The 14,526-nt window shown below is 40.8% G+C and overlaps 1 protein-coding gene across 1 annotated transcript in view; it reads left to right on the top strand.

The window, feature by feature from the left end:
• The window catches only part of LOC119892387 (whirlin-like), a 185,607-nt gene that overhangs the window by 46,285 nt on the left and 124,796 nt on the right, over positions 1 to 14,526 (top strand). The window contains exon 2 of the mRNA XM_038704592.1: positions 7,448 to 7,624. Coding sequence (XP_038560520.1) covers positions 7,448 to 7,624 — 177 coding nt within the window. The remainder of the gene's footprint in view (positions 1 to 7,447; positions 7,625 to 14,526) is intronic.

The following is a 14,526-nucleotide window of genomic DNA, read 5'->3' as shown; positions in this document are numbered from 1 at the left end:
GACATCAGTGGTGAAGCACATTTACTGAATTTCTGTATTGAGTACTTATACTTTTACTGCACTACATTTAAAAAAATATATTGTACTTATTACTCCACTACATTTATTTGGCATCTTTAGTTACTCATTACTTTACAGATTCAGATTATAAAGATTTATAAAATCAAATCAAACTATATTATGAAGTATTTTGATGGATTTAGCTGCTTAGCGGAATATAAAGTAGTTGGAATCAGCTCCACCTTTACCAGCTGCAACAAAGTATATTTTTAAATTATATTTTGATGGTAATAATTGTGTGTATTTACTTTAGTAACATTTTAATGTAGAATTTATACTTCTAATATTTCTACAGTGTGGTTTTGCTACTTTTCCTTAAGTTAAAGTTCTTAATACTACTTCCCCCACTGTGGAAGACATTGATAGACACACTGTCTATAATTTAATCTATTAAATTTGACTTCATATCTTCTCACTGTCCCTCTTTTCCCTTCTAATATCTTCCCTCTATCCACTAGATACAACGTGGATGGCACTATGGAGTACAAGATTCTCCACTCAGATGACTGGGAAGCCCATCCGTCCCCATCTCTCAGGAAGTGTCACCACAGTGTCCCCTCAGTACAACTCCAGCCAGAAAATTAAAGAGCTGAAGTTCAAACACAAAAACAGGTTTTGCCCAAGGACTTCCACTCCTTCTATGATGGACTGGACCATGAGTGATGCCCATCACCGGCTGGAATATCACACAGGCGCATGCACACACAGATGTACATAGGCTGACTTGGTTACAGTTGTTTATTAAATTGAGTGTAATTAAATTTTACCTGACTTTGTGATGGCTTTACAGGTTTTAATGATATTAATATAATTTGTTATTGTTCCAAGTATTAAATAAGTTATTAAGAAGTAGTATTACAGAGTCTGATCAATTGTCTCTAACAAATAGCTTGATCATCTTTCCTGACTGTTCATAATTATAATAGTAATGTGTGTGATGTATTTTGTGGCTTAACATTTTGAATGTGTTTTTATTTACATAAATACAGTGAATTTCAACCTTTGTTGATTAAACCAACTTGATTTTATTTGGTCATTGCCCACTATTGTTGTTCACGATGTTAAGATAGCATATTGATGATGATTGGCATGATTTTTAAAATCGGCATCTTATTATTTAGCTCAGGTAGCATCTGAAGTTTTGCCTTTAACCAGCGACTACAGGTAACGTTTATAAAATAGAGTTACATGTGTCCCTTTTAGAGGCACTGCAGCTGTTAATTTAAACAAAGAATCTTAATAGCCTCCGGATGTGGTTAGGCTGAAAGGTAAGTTTTTGTGGCAATTTGTCCAGTGTATTATTTTGGGGAAACAGAAATTATGATAGCGTTGGATTAAAAACGTTCAGAGTTTTCAGCTAAGGATTACAACAAGCTAAATGATTTACCTGAAGTGACAAACGCACACACGTCAGTGTTGATGTTGTGCCCAATTATGCATGCCTTCCGAGAATTGCATGCACCTCACGGCTGGTAACGCTCATATATGCTGAGAAAGAAGTGGATGCAAATCTCTGCAGGTAGCCTACATCATCTGCTTTGCCCAATTGTGCATCCACCTCTTAAGGTCCTTTTCAGACACTTTGTTGTGGTCATTGATCAAAAGGAAATCAGTAGGGTAGGCTTACTGTCAATAGTTTATCAATTGAAGGGGATGTAAACAGAGACTCGGCGCTCGGAACCACCCGCAAGTCATTGGAGCCCGTTATTTAAAAAACACGCATGTCCACCTTCGCTCACAACAATCCATGCATGTCCATTTCAAATATTAAAGTTCACTGATGACCGTGTAAAGATAGTGTTTCACTTATGGCGCTAAATGTGAGTAATAACCGGGGTTTATATTTATTTTGTAACATTTGTTTATGAGAAAAACAGTTTTTTCATGTTCCTGAAAAAAAAATTTAGTGAGAAGTGAAGAGGATTGGTCCGAGGACAGATCCTTGTGGAGCTCCATGAGTAACTTTGGCATGCATGGAGGACTCATCATTAACATGTACAAACTGAAATCGATCTGATAAATAGGACTTAAACCAGCTTAGAGCGGTTCCTTTAATGCCAATGAAATGTTCCAGTCTCTGTAATAGGATCTGATGGTCAATGGTATCAAATGCAGCACTAAGAGCTAGTAAAACCAGTACAGAGACAAGTCCTTAGTCTGATGCAATAAGGAGGTCGTTAGTAATTTTCACCAGTGCTGTCTCTGTGCTATGATGAGCTCTAAATCCTGACTGAAAATCCTCAAATAAACTATTGCTCTGTAGAAAGTCACACAGCTGTTTAGCAACTGCTTTCTCCAGAACCTTAGAGAGAAATGGAAGGTTAGATATAGGTCTATAGTTGGCTAAAACATCCGGATCAAGTTTGGGCTTTTTCAGAAGAGGTTTAATTACAGCTACTTTAAAGTACTGTGGTACATAGCCTGTTGATAGAGATAGATTGATCATATCTAGCATAGAAGTGCTGACTAAGGGTAAAACGTCTTTAAGCAGCCTAGTCGGGATGGGGTCTAAGAGGCAGGCTGATGGTTTAGATGAAAAAATTACTGAAGTTAGTTGGTCTAAACATATATCTGGTTTTACGGCTGTTTCTAAGGTTCTAAGGTAAGTTTTAAGACTATCTTGCCAAATTAAATGAGAATTTTCCAGTTTGGTGGAACGCCAATTCCTCTCAATTTTCCACAATATTTGCTTTAATTTGCAAGTTTCAGTATTATACCATGGAGCTAACCGTCTTTGTTTTATTATTTTATATTAGAGTCGAGTGTCATTTGCAGCGAGCCTGCAGGTCTATCTTTTTTAGTCTAACTGTTATTTAAAGAGGAGTTGTCAAACCAAATACAAACAACTCTGCTTGCAACTTTAATATTTTGATTAAATGTTTTGAACATAGTGAGTCAATTATTTGCTATTTACTTATATATTATAATATTTATAATATTATTTATTTATTTATTTGCATTTCCAACTAGGTAACAAGAACTGAACTTAAACTTAAAGCAGTAATTTAAAATTACAGTATAGCCATTCATGACAATATTCATAATCTTAATACATGAGCAGAGTAGCTAACTAGTATAGTTTAGCTAAGATTTAGACTGTCTTATTTAAAGCAGCAGTACATAGTTATTTGGGGTCAGCAGAAAGAGCTGTAAACACCACATTTGACATATTATCACCTTACAAAGTTTTTGTGTGTTAGCAAACAAATACATAGCTACACAAACAGTCACCACTGTTTCTGCCGGACATCCAGCAGACTGACAGTGACTGTTTTACTCAAGGACACTTCAGCAGGGCAGGGTCAAGATTGGGGTTAAACCTGAGACCTCTTTATGTGAAGGGCAAGCTGACATGAGGACTGAATGAGAAGTAATGATAATGACAGAGAAAGAAGAAAGTTAGCAAAAAAATAATCAGCAAAGTGAATGTAACATGACTCTGGCTTCTATAAAATAGATTTACAAACATCTAATTTGCTTTGCTAAATAACTTTAGGAGGAAAGGTAATGCTGTTGAGATGAAGTTTGCTGCCAACATCTTTTACAGAGAAGTGTAACTTTATTATACTGCATAGAAGTCACAGAGAGGAGGTAAAAGTGGGTGGAAGGACTGAGGTCCATGTTGTGTACAGTGGGATGATCAGAGCTTTTTCACTGAGCTAGCAACTGCTGGAATGCAGTAAAGTTGCAGGCTGCAAGATGCTAAACACTGCATAAGAGATAACAAAAACCTCAGAGTCAGGTAATAATTCTTGGTGGGTTTCTCACTACAAGCAACACATTTCACATTACACACAAATAAAAATACTGATTAGTGCAACTTTAAGGTTATGGAAAGATCATGAAACATACTATTTGGAATATTTAAAAAGTCAATGCATCTTGCCTTGCGCTTGAAGTCAGACAGACTTTTTAAGACCGCCATCTTTCCCTAACATCAAGTATTTACTTTAAGTTACCTTAACATGACCGCAGTTTAGTTGCCATGAACAACATTTTGTAGGGAAACAAATTATATAAATTGACAGTGAACATTTTTGCATACAAGTTCCTTTTAACCATTTACTCTTTATGTTGATAGCAAATGTAATTCCTGACAGCATTAAGTTTCTTCTGTCTGTCTCAATCCTTTTACTAGCTTACAACCACATCTCACATTTGTCACATCTGGACAAGCTGCTGTTTAGTTTGCACGTGTACGCAGAGGTGTGTAGTAACAAGTTACATTTACTCCGTTACATGTATTCAAGTTACGTACATTGTACTTGTCAGAGTAGTTTTAATGCATCATAATGCATGAAAAATCATTAGTTTTACTGTTTTACTTGTGGATACATTTATTGTGCTCCTTTCATTTATTTATTATTATTTTATGAATTCATGATCTGTTAAGAGGTACAGTAGGTAGTCAGCTGGTCCCAAGTCTGCTAGTTCTTTGGCATCCTACTGCAGTCTCGCTGAAGTAACAGCATGTTGGTATGACTTTTAAATATTGCTGCCAGATAATATTTAAAAAATGAAAACTTTGTGTATCGTTCAGCGGGTTCCTCCGTGGGCCGGATTTGAACCCAGGAATCTGCAGTAAGGACTCAGCCTTGTACATGGGGCACATGCTCCACCACCTGAGCTAGCTGCACCCCTCTTTTATGTTTTCTTTAAAAGCCTTTTGACTCACGATTAGAACTCTGCTGTGGAAGTGAGGGAGGTGTCATGAGGAATGTCCCCTAGGACTATGGCCCCATCCACACTACTCAGTTTTAGTTTACAAACGGACAATTAAAACGAATACAATCTCTGTCCACACCAGCGTTTTAGCTGTGTATCAGAGGTGATCCCCGTCTACATTAAAACGACTGAAAACGGGCATCCGGTGCCCGTTCGGGTACACTGGGCATGCGCGTGCCGGTGTAAACATGAAGCAGATGGTCTATTCAGTAGTTACAGGAGATCTGGCGAAAGAATAAAGAAATACAGACGAAGAATCAGACCAGATTTCTTTTTGCATGGACCAATAACGAGCTGGGACTGTGACTCAATGTAACACGGGACAGTGGCGGCGGAAAACAGACAGAGTTGCAAAGTAAACGGCGACATGCACAGTACAGGTGTAGGCAGATCGACTGAAGTATTATTTGCACGGTACAGAATATTTTAATAAAAATACCAACTCAAAAACTCTGACAGTAGCACCGTGTGTCTGCTTTGCATGACTTATAAGACCCAATCAGAGAGCCGAGCGTGAGCGTCCGCGTCATCGTTTCTAAAGTTGTCCATTTTTGCCTGTCTTCACTAAAACCCCTCCGGAGTTTCGAAACGCAAAACGGGGTCGGCAGTGTTTCCAAACTTCTCCGTTTTAGGTCAATGTTTTTGCCGTTTTAGTCTGGACGGGAGGTGCAGACGTAGCAAAAGGTCTCCGTTTTAATTCAAAAACGCAGTAGTGTGGATGGGGCCTATGTAAATGTAGCTCCTTCCAAGTGATTTACAAGTCACATTCACCCTTTTCCCACACTGATGACAGTGGATGCCATGCAAGGTGCCAACTGCTCATTAGAAAAAAACTATCATTTGTCATTCACACACGCTCACACACTGATGGCACAGCCTGCAGGAGCAATTTGGAGTTCAGAATCTTGTATGCTCAACAGACTGGAGAAGCAGGGGGATTGGACCACCGATCATCTGATTAGTAGGCGACCTGCTCTACCTCTGTAAGTTATCCAAAATTATTTTCTTCTTCTTTCTGGGAAAATTAAACCTCAATGGCAGACAGTTGCACAGAATAAGAAAGAAAATCTAAAAACAGGGTGGCCCTAATGTCTACAGAGACCATCCAGCAGAGATGCTCACAAGTCTTTGAGCTAGAGTCCAAGTCTTAAGTCTTTCGTGGTTATAATGAATGTTTTATCACCTGCCACATTCAAATCAGGCTGCTTCTAACACTGCATAGCTATAAGGGATTCTCTGTCACCTGTTTTTCACAACCATGTAATGTGAAATGCAATTAATGACAGCTTATAAACTACTGTAAGTCAACACATCCCCAGACTCTCAAACCAGTGTAACGTTAACTAAATAAAACTTTAACGTTACATGATCAACAATAAACCTGTTTGCAGCCAAATTTAATAATTAAAGTGATGGCAGGCAACGGGATGTAAATGGTTACATTTATCGACTACGACAACTTTGACAAGCAAACAAATGCTCATTCATCTTTTCATAACAAACAACAGTCGGAGTAAACCTCCCGTAGGTTGTTGCAAACGGTAGACAGCCAATGCGGAGCTAAACATGTTTACTAACCATTTTGCGTTCAGCGCTTCTTTGTTTGGGCCTTGTTGTATGAAGTTTCAAAGCCAAAGTTTATGATGAATGGCACAGCAGCTGCCGGTGTTTGAGAAAAGTGTATGATGTGTCTCTGTTGTATAGACAGATTTAAAAAATGGAAGAGAAAAAGAACCTAAACTTTCTTTATACTAATGTATTGGGATCAACGAAGGTGAGAGACGGGAGTGGACACGACCACGTGGATGGTTTGCGGACCACTGGTTCAAAATGGTGGCTCAGGAACTGTCAGGCTTTGAAACAGTACCCAAGAGCAGACTGGAGCCGATGGTGAATTTAAGAGGTTTATTGGACAACAAACTAATAGGGAATGAATGAGCAGAGGGGGGTCGGGGCTTGGAGGGAGAGGTTGTGGGAGCTGGCTCCAGACAAAGGTGCAGACTGGCTGGGAGGACAGACATTGCTGATATTTGAACTTGAAACACAACCCTTCCTTCAGTGCTCCCTCAGAAGCCCTGCCAAATTTAAAATCTTGGAAATTTCTCCAGCGTTGAAACACCCTCGCCCTTGCCTGGTCATATAACTTTCTTCTCTGTTCATACTCTTCAGACCTTTTCCTCTTTGGCTGTTTCTCTGCCATTTCTCTATCTTCACAGTGCCTAGAGTCTAGCATGTTCCAATTCTGTAACAAATAGAATATAGAATGTTATCATTTAGCCAGCAAGCAGAATGCGTGCATTCTATTTATGCTGTTAGTGACGGCCATGCTCCAGTAGCAGTCCTGTAACCCCGCAGGAAACAGCCAATTGCAACCCTTGTTCACCGGTGTGTATGAAGAAATCGCTTTGTGTTAGTGCTGGTGAGTTACGCAAAGTAACATCCTGAAGCAGTGCCAGTGCATACAGCTCTGTAAACAGTGTTGTGCATGCATCCTTGTGTACAAAGCTACATTTCTCAAAATAGCCATAAAATAATATTTTTATTGGTTCTGTTGGGGTTTGGGGGTTATGTGATGATAATGCTCAGGCCACAGTGCTGTGTGGGTTCATGAGGTCTGCCATTTGTAGCACTTCCACATCCTCACCCTCCTCTCCTGATGCAGGTGCTGAAGGGATGCAAGATGCTGGCCATGTCAGTGTGTTCTATGGGTCGGATCCCTGGAGGCTACATCACCAACCACATGTACAGCTGGGTGGACCCTCAGGGCCAAAGCGTCTCCCCACCGCCTGACAGCCAGGAGGCCATTCAGAGGAAAGGGCACAGCATGGAGGAGAGGACGGTAAGAACAATGTGTGTGTGTATGTGTATGGTGGTGGTGGTGGTAAAAAAGAAAGGTTCAGGCAGCTGTGGTAGATGTATAAAATAAATAAGAAAAAAATAATCTTTCTAAATAAGCTAGCAGTTTTAAAGCTGGTGGGGACCACCCCAGAAGACAGCAAGGTGTTGATGATGTTGACCAATGTGGGACCCAGCGTTGGAAGTCGGCATTCGATCCTGTGTGCTGGTCAAGGCCTTTGCTTTTGACACTAGCTCAAGAACTTGAGCTGTTTTGAGCGGGGAGAAAGAGGAGAGGCAGTCCTTCGGTGTGAAGACATGTGAAGAGTTTGCATCCAGCAGCGGTAGTGTTGTTGGGTGGGAGGAGCTGGAAAGCTGCAGTTGCTGGTGGATGGTGGGCAGAGGCGGTTGATAGTGGAAAAAAGCTGTTTAGGTTGATGTGTTGGTTGCCAATGAGTGTAGAGTAATAGTTAGATTTTTTATAGTACCTCTCCAGCCTCCGCCCTGTGGCCTTCATGAGTTCAGCAGTGAACCAGGCAGCAGGACAAGAGAATGAGAGTCCAGACTACTTGACAGAGCCAGGTTGTAGTGATTAACCAAGTCATCAACTGTGCAGTTTGGGGTATAACTGTTAAGATGGCTTGCAAGGGTACCGGATAGTTTAGGTATACACGCTTGTTTGATGTTTCGATATGTAATGGTCCTTTTGACACACTTCCTGTGTGTGTGCACAGAAACAGAAACAAAGAACTCAGGCTTTACCTGAGGCTGCAGTTTCAGGACCGCAATCCAAGAGGACCGGAACTGCACGTCTAGGACCCATGTGGCTGTGCATGGCTAGGTGCCATGTTACTCTTGACAGCCCCCCGAAGCAAATTACCCTTACCACAACTATCACCAAGTGTGTGCCTAAACCTAAGTTATTGATTATATGCATGTCAACCGGTTAACCCTACAGCTGCGCACATTGTCCTCACAGCCAACGTGCTAGCAGACAGGGTTAATCTCCTATGTGTAGCTGTGCATTACCACCACCACTCCACTAGATGGCGCTGTTGCAAAAGAACTACAGTCGTAGAACTGCGGTACAGCCTTCGGTACTGCAGCTATATAATATTGGCTGCCACACCGACCATTGGTCGCTGCCACATAGACCACTGGTTGATACTACTAGGGGCTCTAAAGATTGTGGTCGCTGACACACGGACGACTGGTCGCTGCCAGGCTGGAAGGACCCTTTTTATTCCTTGTCACACAAATTGTGACTGTACACATTAAAAAGGGTCAGTTTCAAGTTTTTATACAGTCTATGGTTCCAAAGTATAGTGACCTTAGATAATTTAATTGTCGCAGCAAAAGGTGGCGCTACAAAGTATTAACTTAAGGGGGCTAAATAATTTTGCACTCCCAATTTTTCAGTTTTTTATTTGTTAAAAAGGTTTGAAATATCCAATAAATTTTGTTCCACTTCATAATTGTGTCCCACTTGTTGTTGATTCTTCACAAAAAATTACAGTTTTATATCTTTATGTTTGAATCCTGAAATGTGGCAAAAGGTTGAAAAGTTCAAGGGGGCCGAATACTTTCGCAAGGCACTGTATATTGCAGTTTGTGTGGTTACATCTACAGTAATAGCCTACATCTATCTATCTTTAGTCCTTGCCTAGAAGAAGGCCAGTGTTACCACCTGTGAATGAAAGTGTGTACATCTTTCTAGATCATAATAGAAATACTATATTATCGATTATGCCTCTTACTGTTGCACTGTAGGCCTACAGTATATTGCAGTTTGTGTGGTTGTAGCCAATCTACAGTAGGCTAATACATCAATCTAGATCATAATACTTTGATAAATATAGCCTACTATATTATGGATTATGCCTATATTTGTATTGTTACACTATTCTATTGCAGTTTGTGTGGTTAACCGGTGGTAATAAATCTTTGGTTCTTGCCTACAAGAAGAAGGCCGGTGTTGTCACTTGTGAAGGAAAGTGTGGTGAGTCATGATGACCACTTGTTGAATCCAAGCTGGACTGATTTCCAATTAGCCAAATTAAGTTTTCTTACAATTTCAATACTTTTTCCCCCAAAGATGCATTATCACAGAGGTTCACTACTGCATGTTTAAATTAGTGTGTAATTTCTATTAAGAGATATGAAAAATACATATAAAACCAGAAACAAAGAATGGGGCAAACTGTACCTCTCCATCCAATAGAATACTTCCTAATTTTAATAATTAAAGGTGCTGTTAAAAATATTATACCACAAATAGCATAATAACATAATCCTACAAGAAGAACTGATGGATAACAGTCTGGACATCAAAGAAAAACTAGAGATGAATTCCATCGTTTCAGACAAAAAGTGGAGACTATTATGTAGAGAGGGACATAAAACAACACTATAGCCCTACTTGGAGGGCATTTGAATCAGGGAAAAAACATTTCACACCATTTGTTTTCATTGCATCAAAATCTGGAAACATATTGAATCAGCGATGGCAGGGATGTGATCACACACATATTTTGCGACTGCCCAAAATTAGCAGAATATTGGCAAAACATACTAAATGAAATTAAAAATGTTAACATATAGAACTACCATTAGAACCATCTTGTTTCTTACTAGGAATAATACCAGAAGATGTGAAGCACAACTAGAATTCACTAAAGTAAAAAACAGAGAGCTGTCAGCTGTTAGCTGTGACTGCTACCAATGCTGCTGCAAAGTACTGCTCCATCAGCAATTTCAAATCCTTTAGCGCCACCTACAGGTTAAAGAATCAAATGCAACAGACTAATTCAGTTAAATATTAAATCAGCAATCAGTGTTGGACGGGCCCTCGCATGTGAAACGCATCAGATAGTGTTGCTCTGAATTTGGACACTGCACGAAATACTTAAATGTCACTTCCTGTGTCTTCTATGTGGTGCAAAGGAGCACCCAGTAATGATACATTATGTCCCAGTACATCATGTGTGAAACTAATTGTTAATCGCATAATGAGTGTCACACCGGGCTTACTGCCTGTTGCCAGTAGGTGGCGCTACGACTATAACTGAATTTTGGCATGTAGATGTGTTGGGGGCGGGACCAATCACATAAAGTTTGGTACAGATGTGAACATGTACACTTAACAACTTCCTGTTTTGTAGTGAATAATTGATATTCCACTCCATACCAGAGGCACCCCCGGTCGACCAAAACTCACCATTTGTAGCACGTGTATCATTGATGGGATAAGACTGTACAGCAAAAATTTGTCACACAGACTAATTCTCGAGGAGGGGTTCATTAAAGTGTGTAAATCGGCAAATGTACCAATTAAATCCAATCCTGTTGGTTGTTGACCCCTTGACGTGTGTTCAAAGTTTTCTATAACTTTTAGGCCGTCAAAAATGAGATAAATTTAGAGTTTTAGAGTCTGATAGCTTGGGGGAAAAAGCTGCTCATCCGTGCACATCCCGTGTTAGTGATGTTTCCAGTCAGGATGCTTTCTATTGCTCCCCTGTAAAAGCTGCCAAGAACTTGGCGTGGGAATTTGAAAGAAATACAGTCGTTTCTGCGCTTTCTTCACCAGCATATGAGATGTGAGATGACTGTGTCAGGTTCTCTGTGATGCTGATTCCCAGGAACCTGAAACTGTTCACCTGCTCCACCTCAGCACCGCTGATGTAGACAGGAGTGTGTAACTTTATGTCCTTCTTCCTAAACGATCAGCTCCTTAGGTTTGCTGACGTTGAGCCATAGGTCGTTCTCTGTGCATCACCACTGAAATCCGAAAACTCTACAAGAACCAACCCGTTCTCACTCCCACTCTCATCCTACATATAGACGCATGGGGATCCCTATAGTGTCATAGTTCAACACAGGGGCAAGCCCTGTAGCGTCAGTTTTTGACGACAAAGGACTGCATAAGGAGGTGGTTGGGGTGGATAAAGGGCCAGAACCCCGTCTTTGACCCAGTAGACCGGTGTTTGTGTCCTGTGTGAAACAAAAAGTCACCATAAATATTTTTAATTTAAGTTCTGTCAATTGCGTAAGTTTCAAGTGATAGTTAGTTAACTTACGTGTTAACTGATGTACGTAGTTATTTGAACCCAAACCATGATCTTTTCCTACCCTTAACCATCATTCTTCTTACCTACAAAGCTCTTAATGGTCAGGCACCATCTTATCTTAAAGAGCTCATAGTACCTTACTACCCCACCAGAGCACTGCGCTCCCAGAATGCAGGGTTACTTGTGGTTCCTAGAGTCTCCAAAAGTAGACTAGGAGCCAGAGCGTTCAGCTATCAAGCTCCTCTCCTGTGGAACCAGGTTCCAGTTTGGGTTCAGGAGGCAGACACCATCTCCACATTTAAGAGTAGGCTTAAGACTTTCCTCTTTGATAAAGCTTATAGTTAGGGCTGGCTCAGGTAGTCCTGAACCATCCCTTAGTTATGCTGCTATAGGCCTAGACTGCCGGGGGATTTCCCATGATGCACTGAGCTCCTCTCTCCTCTACTTTCTCTCCCTCTGTATGCAACCTTATCCCATTATTGCATGTTACTAACACAACTTCTCCCCTTTCTGGTAGTCTTGTGCTTTCTCGTCCCTCTCCTCTCTCCTCCTATCACTTCCTGCAGGTTTTCTGGCTCTGGAGCTGTGGAGTCTGGATCTGTGGCTGCGGGTCGCCTGCTGCCCCCGTGTTCCTGCTCGACACCCTCTACTGCAGCGACTGTTGTCGCTGGTCTTATTGTTATTATAATCATTAACATTACGATGGTTACCATTAACACTATTATAAATATCTGTACCATTTTTCATTTAGTTTATAGCAACATTACCTTCGCTGTCTGTACCTCTGTGTGTATATTGTGTAGGCTGCCTCCCTCCCCTCTCTCTCTCCTTACATCCTCTCTCTCTCTCTCTCTCTCTCTTTCTCTCTCTCTCTCTCTTTCACTCTCTTCTCTCTCTCTTTCTCTCTCTCTCTCTCTCACCCCAACCGGTCGAGGCAGATGGCCGCCCACCCTGAGCCATGGTTCTGCTCGAGGTTTCTGCCTCTTAAAAGGAAGTTTTTCCTTGCCTCTGTCGCCTAGTGCTTGCTCTTGGTGGGAACTGTTGGGCTTCTGTAAATATCATCACAGAGTACGGTCTAGACCTGCTCTTTTATGAAAAGCGCTGTGAGATAACTGTTGTTGTGATTTGGCGCTATATAAATAAAATTGAATTGAATTGAATTGAAGTAGTAAGTACTTTTTGTGCCTTAACCTAGCTAAATTGACACGTTTCACAGCTTTAATAATGTGCCGTTTCAAATGCCAATGTTTCGAAACGCTAGCGTTATTTTGAAAGTCTAACCGGATGTTTTATAATTATTGTTGTTATATTACTGAATTTTGCATATTTGTTGTTGCTAAGCATTGCTATCTCAGAGCCATAAACGTTTATAAATTACATTTAAGGAGTACCCAGGGCGTTAAAAGCGATGCCAAAGGACCTTGACCAAGCGTCAATATGTGACGAGTCGGGAGTGAGAATGTGTTTGTCTGTACAGCCTCCTGGACCATCAGACAACAATCTCCTACCGTCACCCTTCCCTCTATATGCATTAATCCGTCCTCTATAATCTATACATTCCACATTTGCATGAACCTCTAAATTACATATTGTTGTGGTGTGGTCCTTGCTAGTGAATCACCCGCTGTAGAGCCCTCAGGTCCTGGGCTGTTCACATGCCATGCCAGTTTCTAATGTTTACAGTCAGGATACTTGCTATTGCTCCTCTGTAAAAGGTAAGACATTTTGCCATCTGAAGTTTCCTTAAAAATACAGTATTTTCTACAGTATTTATTTTATTTTATTTTTTCCAGTATGGAGATGTGAGATGACCGTGTCAGGACCATGTCAGATTGATGTGGTTCTCCTGGATGGCAGCAGCTCTAAACATGTGCCAGTCTGTGCACTCAAAAAAAGTCCTGTAGAGCTGCTGTAAATTCATCTGTCCACACGTTTCACCCTTTTAATTAGGTGGGAGTAATTGGGCAGGAGAAGAAGGGAAATGTTATTAATTAGCGCCTGGTGGAATGGCAAACAGCAGCAACAAAAACACTGGTGAACTTTCTAGCAGATAGTGTTGTTAAACTTGACATCTGGGTAATGTTGTCCATCAACTTTGACTACGTTTGAGCACCAAACATTATTGATGTAAACATAGACCCTCTTCTCTTTTTACAGTCTTGTGTTCTGTCGGTATGGAACACAAAGTATTTTAATGAACATGGTTTCTACAGGGTGACAGTGAAAGTATTCATTTTGGGTTAGAAATGTTTAAGAACTCAGCTGTGGAGCGATTAGGCCTTAAAATTAGTTTATATAAATATGGTTCAGCATTTCTCATACAGTGCTCCACCCATGAACTGGATCAGGAAAACTACAGTATATCAGTCCAATAGAAGTTGATTCCAATTTACTCTGGTCTTCATGATAATTACATCAACAATTAGACAATATCCCAAAGTCCACTCTTCTCGTGGGATCAATGGTCTACTGAGGCAGACTAGAGTCGCTTTAGAGGCGGATTCATGGCTAATCCACAGGGCACAGCTGTGTCAATTCTGACTGGATGGCTTCATATACCACAGGGAGCATTTCAGAAGCAGTGCATTTGCCTGCCTGATTTTTGTCTTCTACCCTGGTTAAGTACTACTACTACTACTCTGTGCAGTCAAAAATCAACTCGCTGCATATTCTCCATGGAGCATAGTGGAGATCCGCTTCTGCCACGCTTCGCCGCATCTGATGGAATCCCATGCATTGTCTAGAATGGCTGTGATCAGCTTCGGCAGCTGCGTAGCAGCCCAGTAGAATCAAGCCTTGAAGATTGGTTCACGAATCAAACCAATGCAAGGATCAAACA

The sequence above is a fragment of the Micropterus salmoides genome, unplaced genomic scaffold (assembly GCF_014851395.1).
Source record: "Micropterus salmoides isolate LMB-PRFRI ecotype aquatic unplaced genomic scaffold, ASM1485139v1 Ms_hic_scaffold_7, whole genome shotgun sequence".
Lineage (NCBI taxonomy): Eukaryota > Metazoa > Chordata > Actinopteri > Centrarchiformes > Centrarchidae > Micropterus > Micropterus salmoides.
This window is presented reverse-complemented; position numbering and strand designations above follow the sequence as displayed.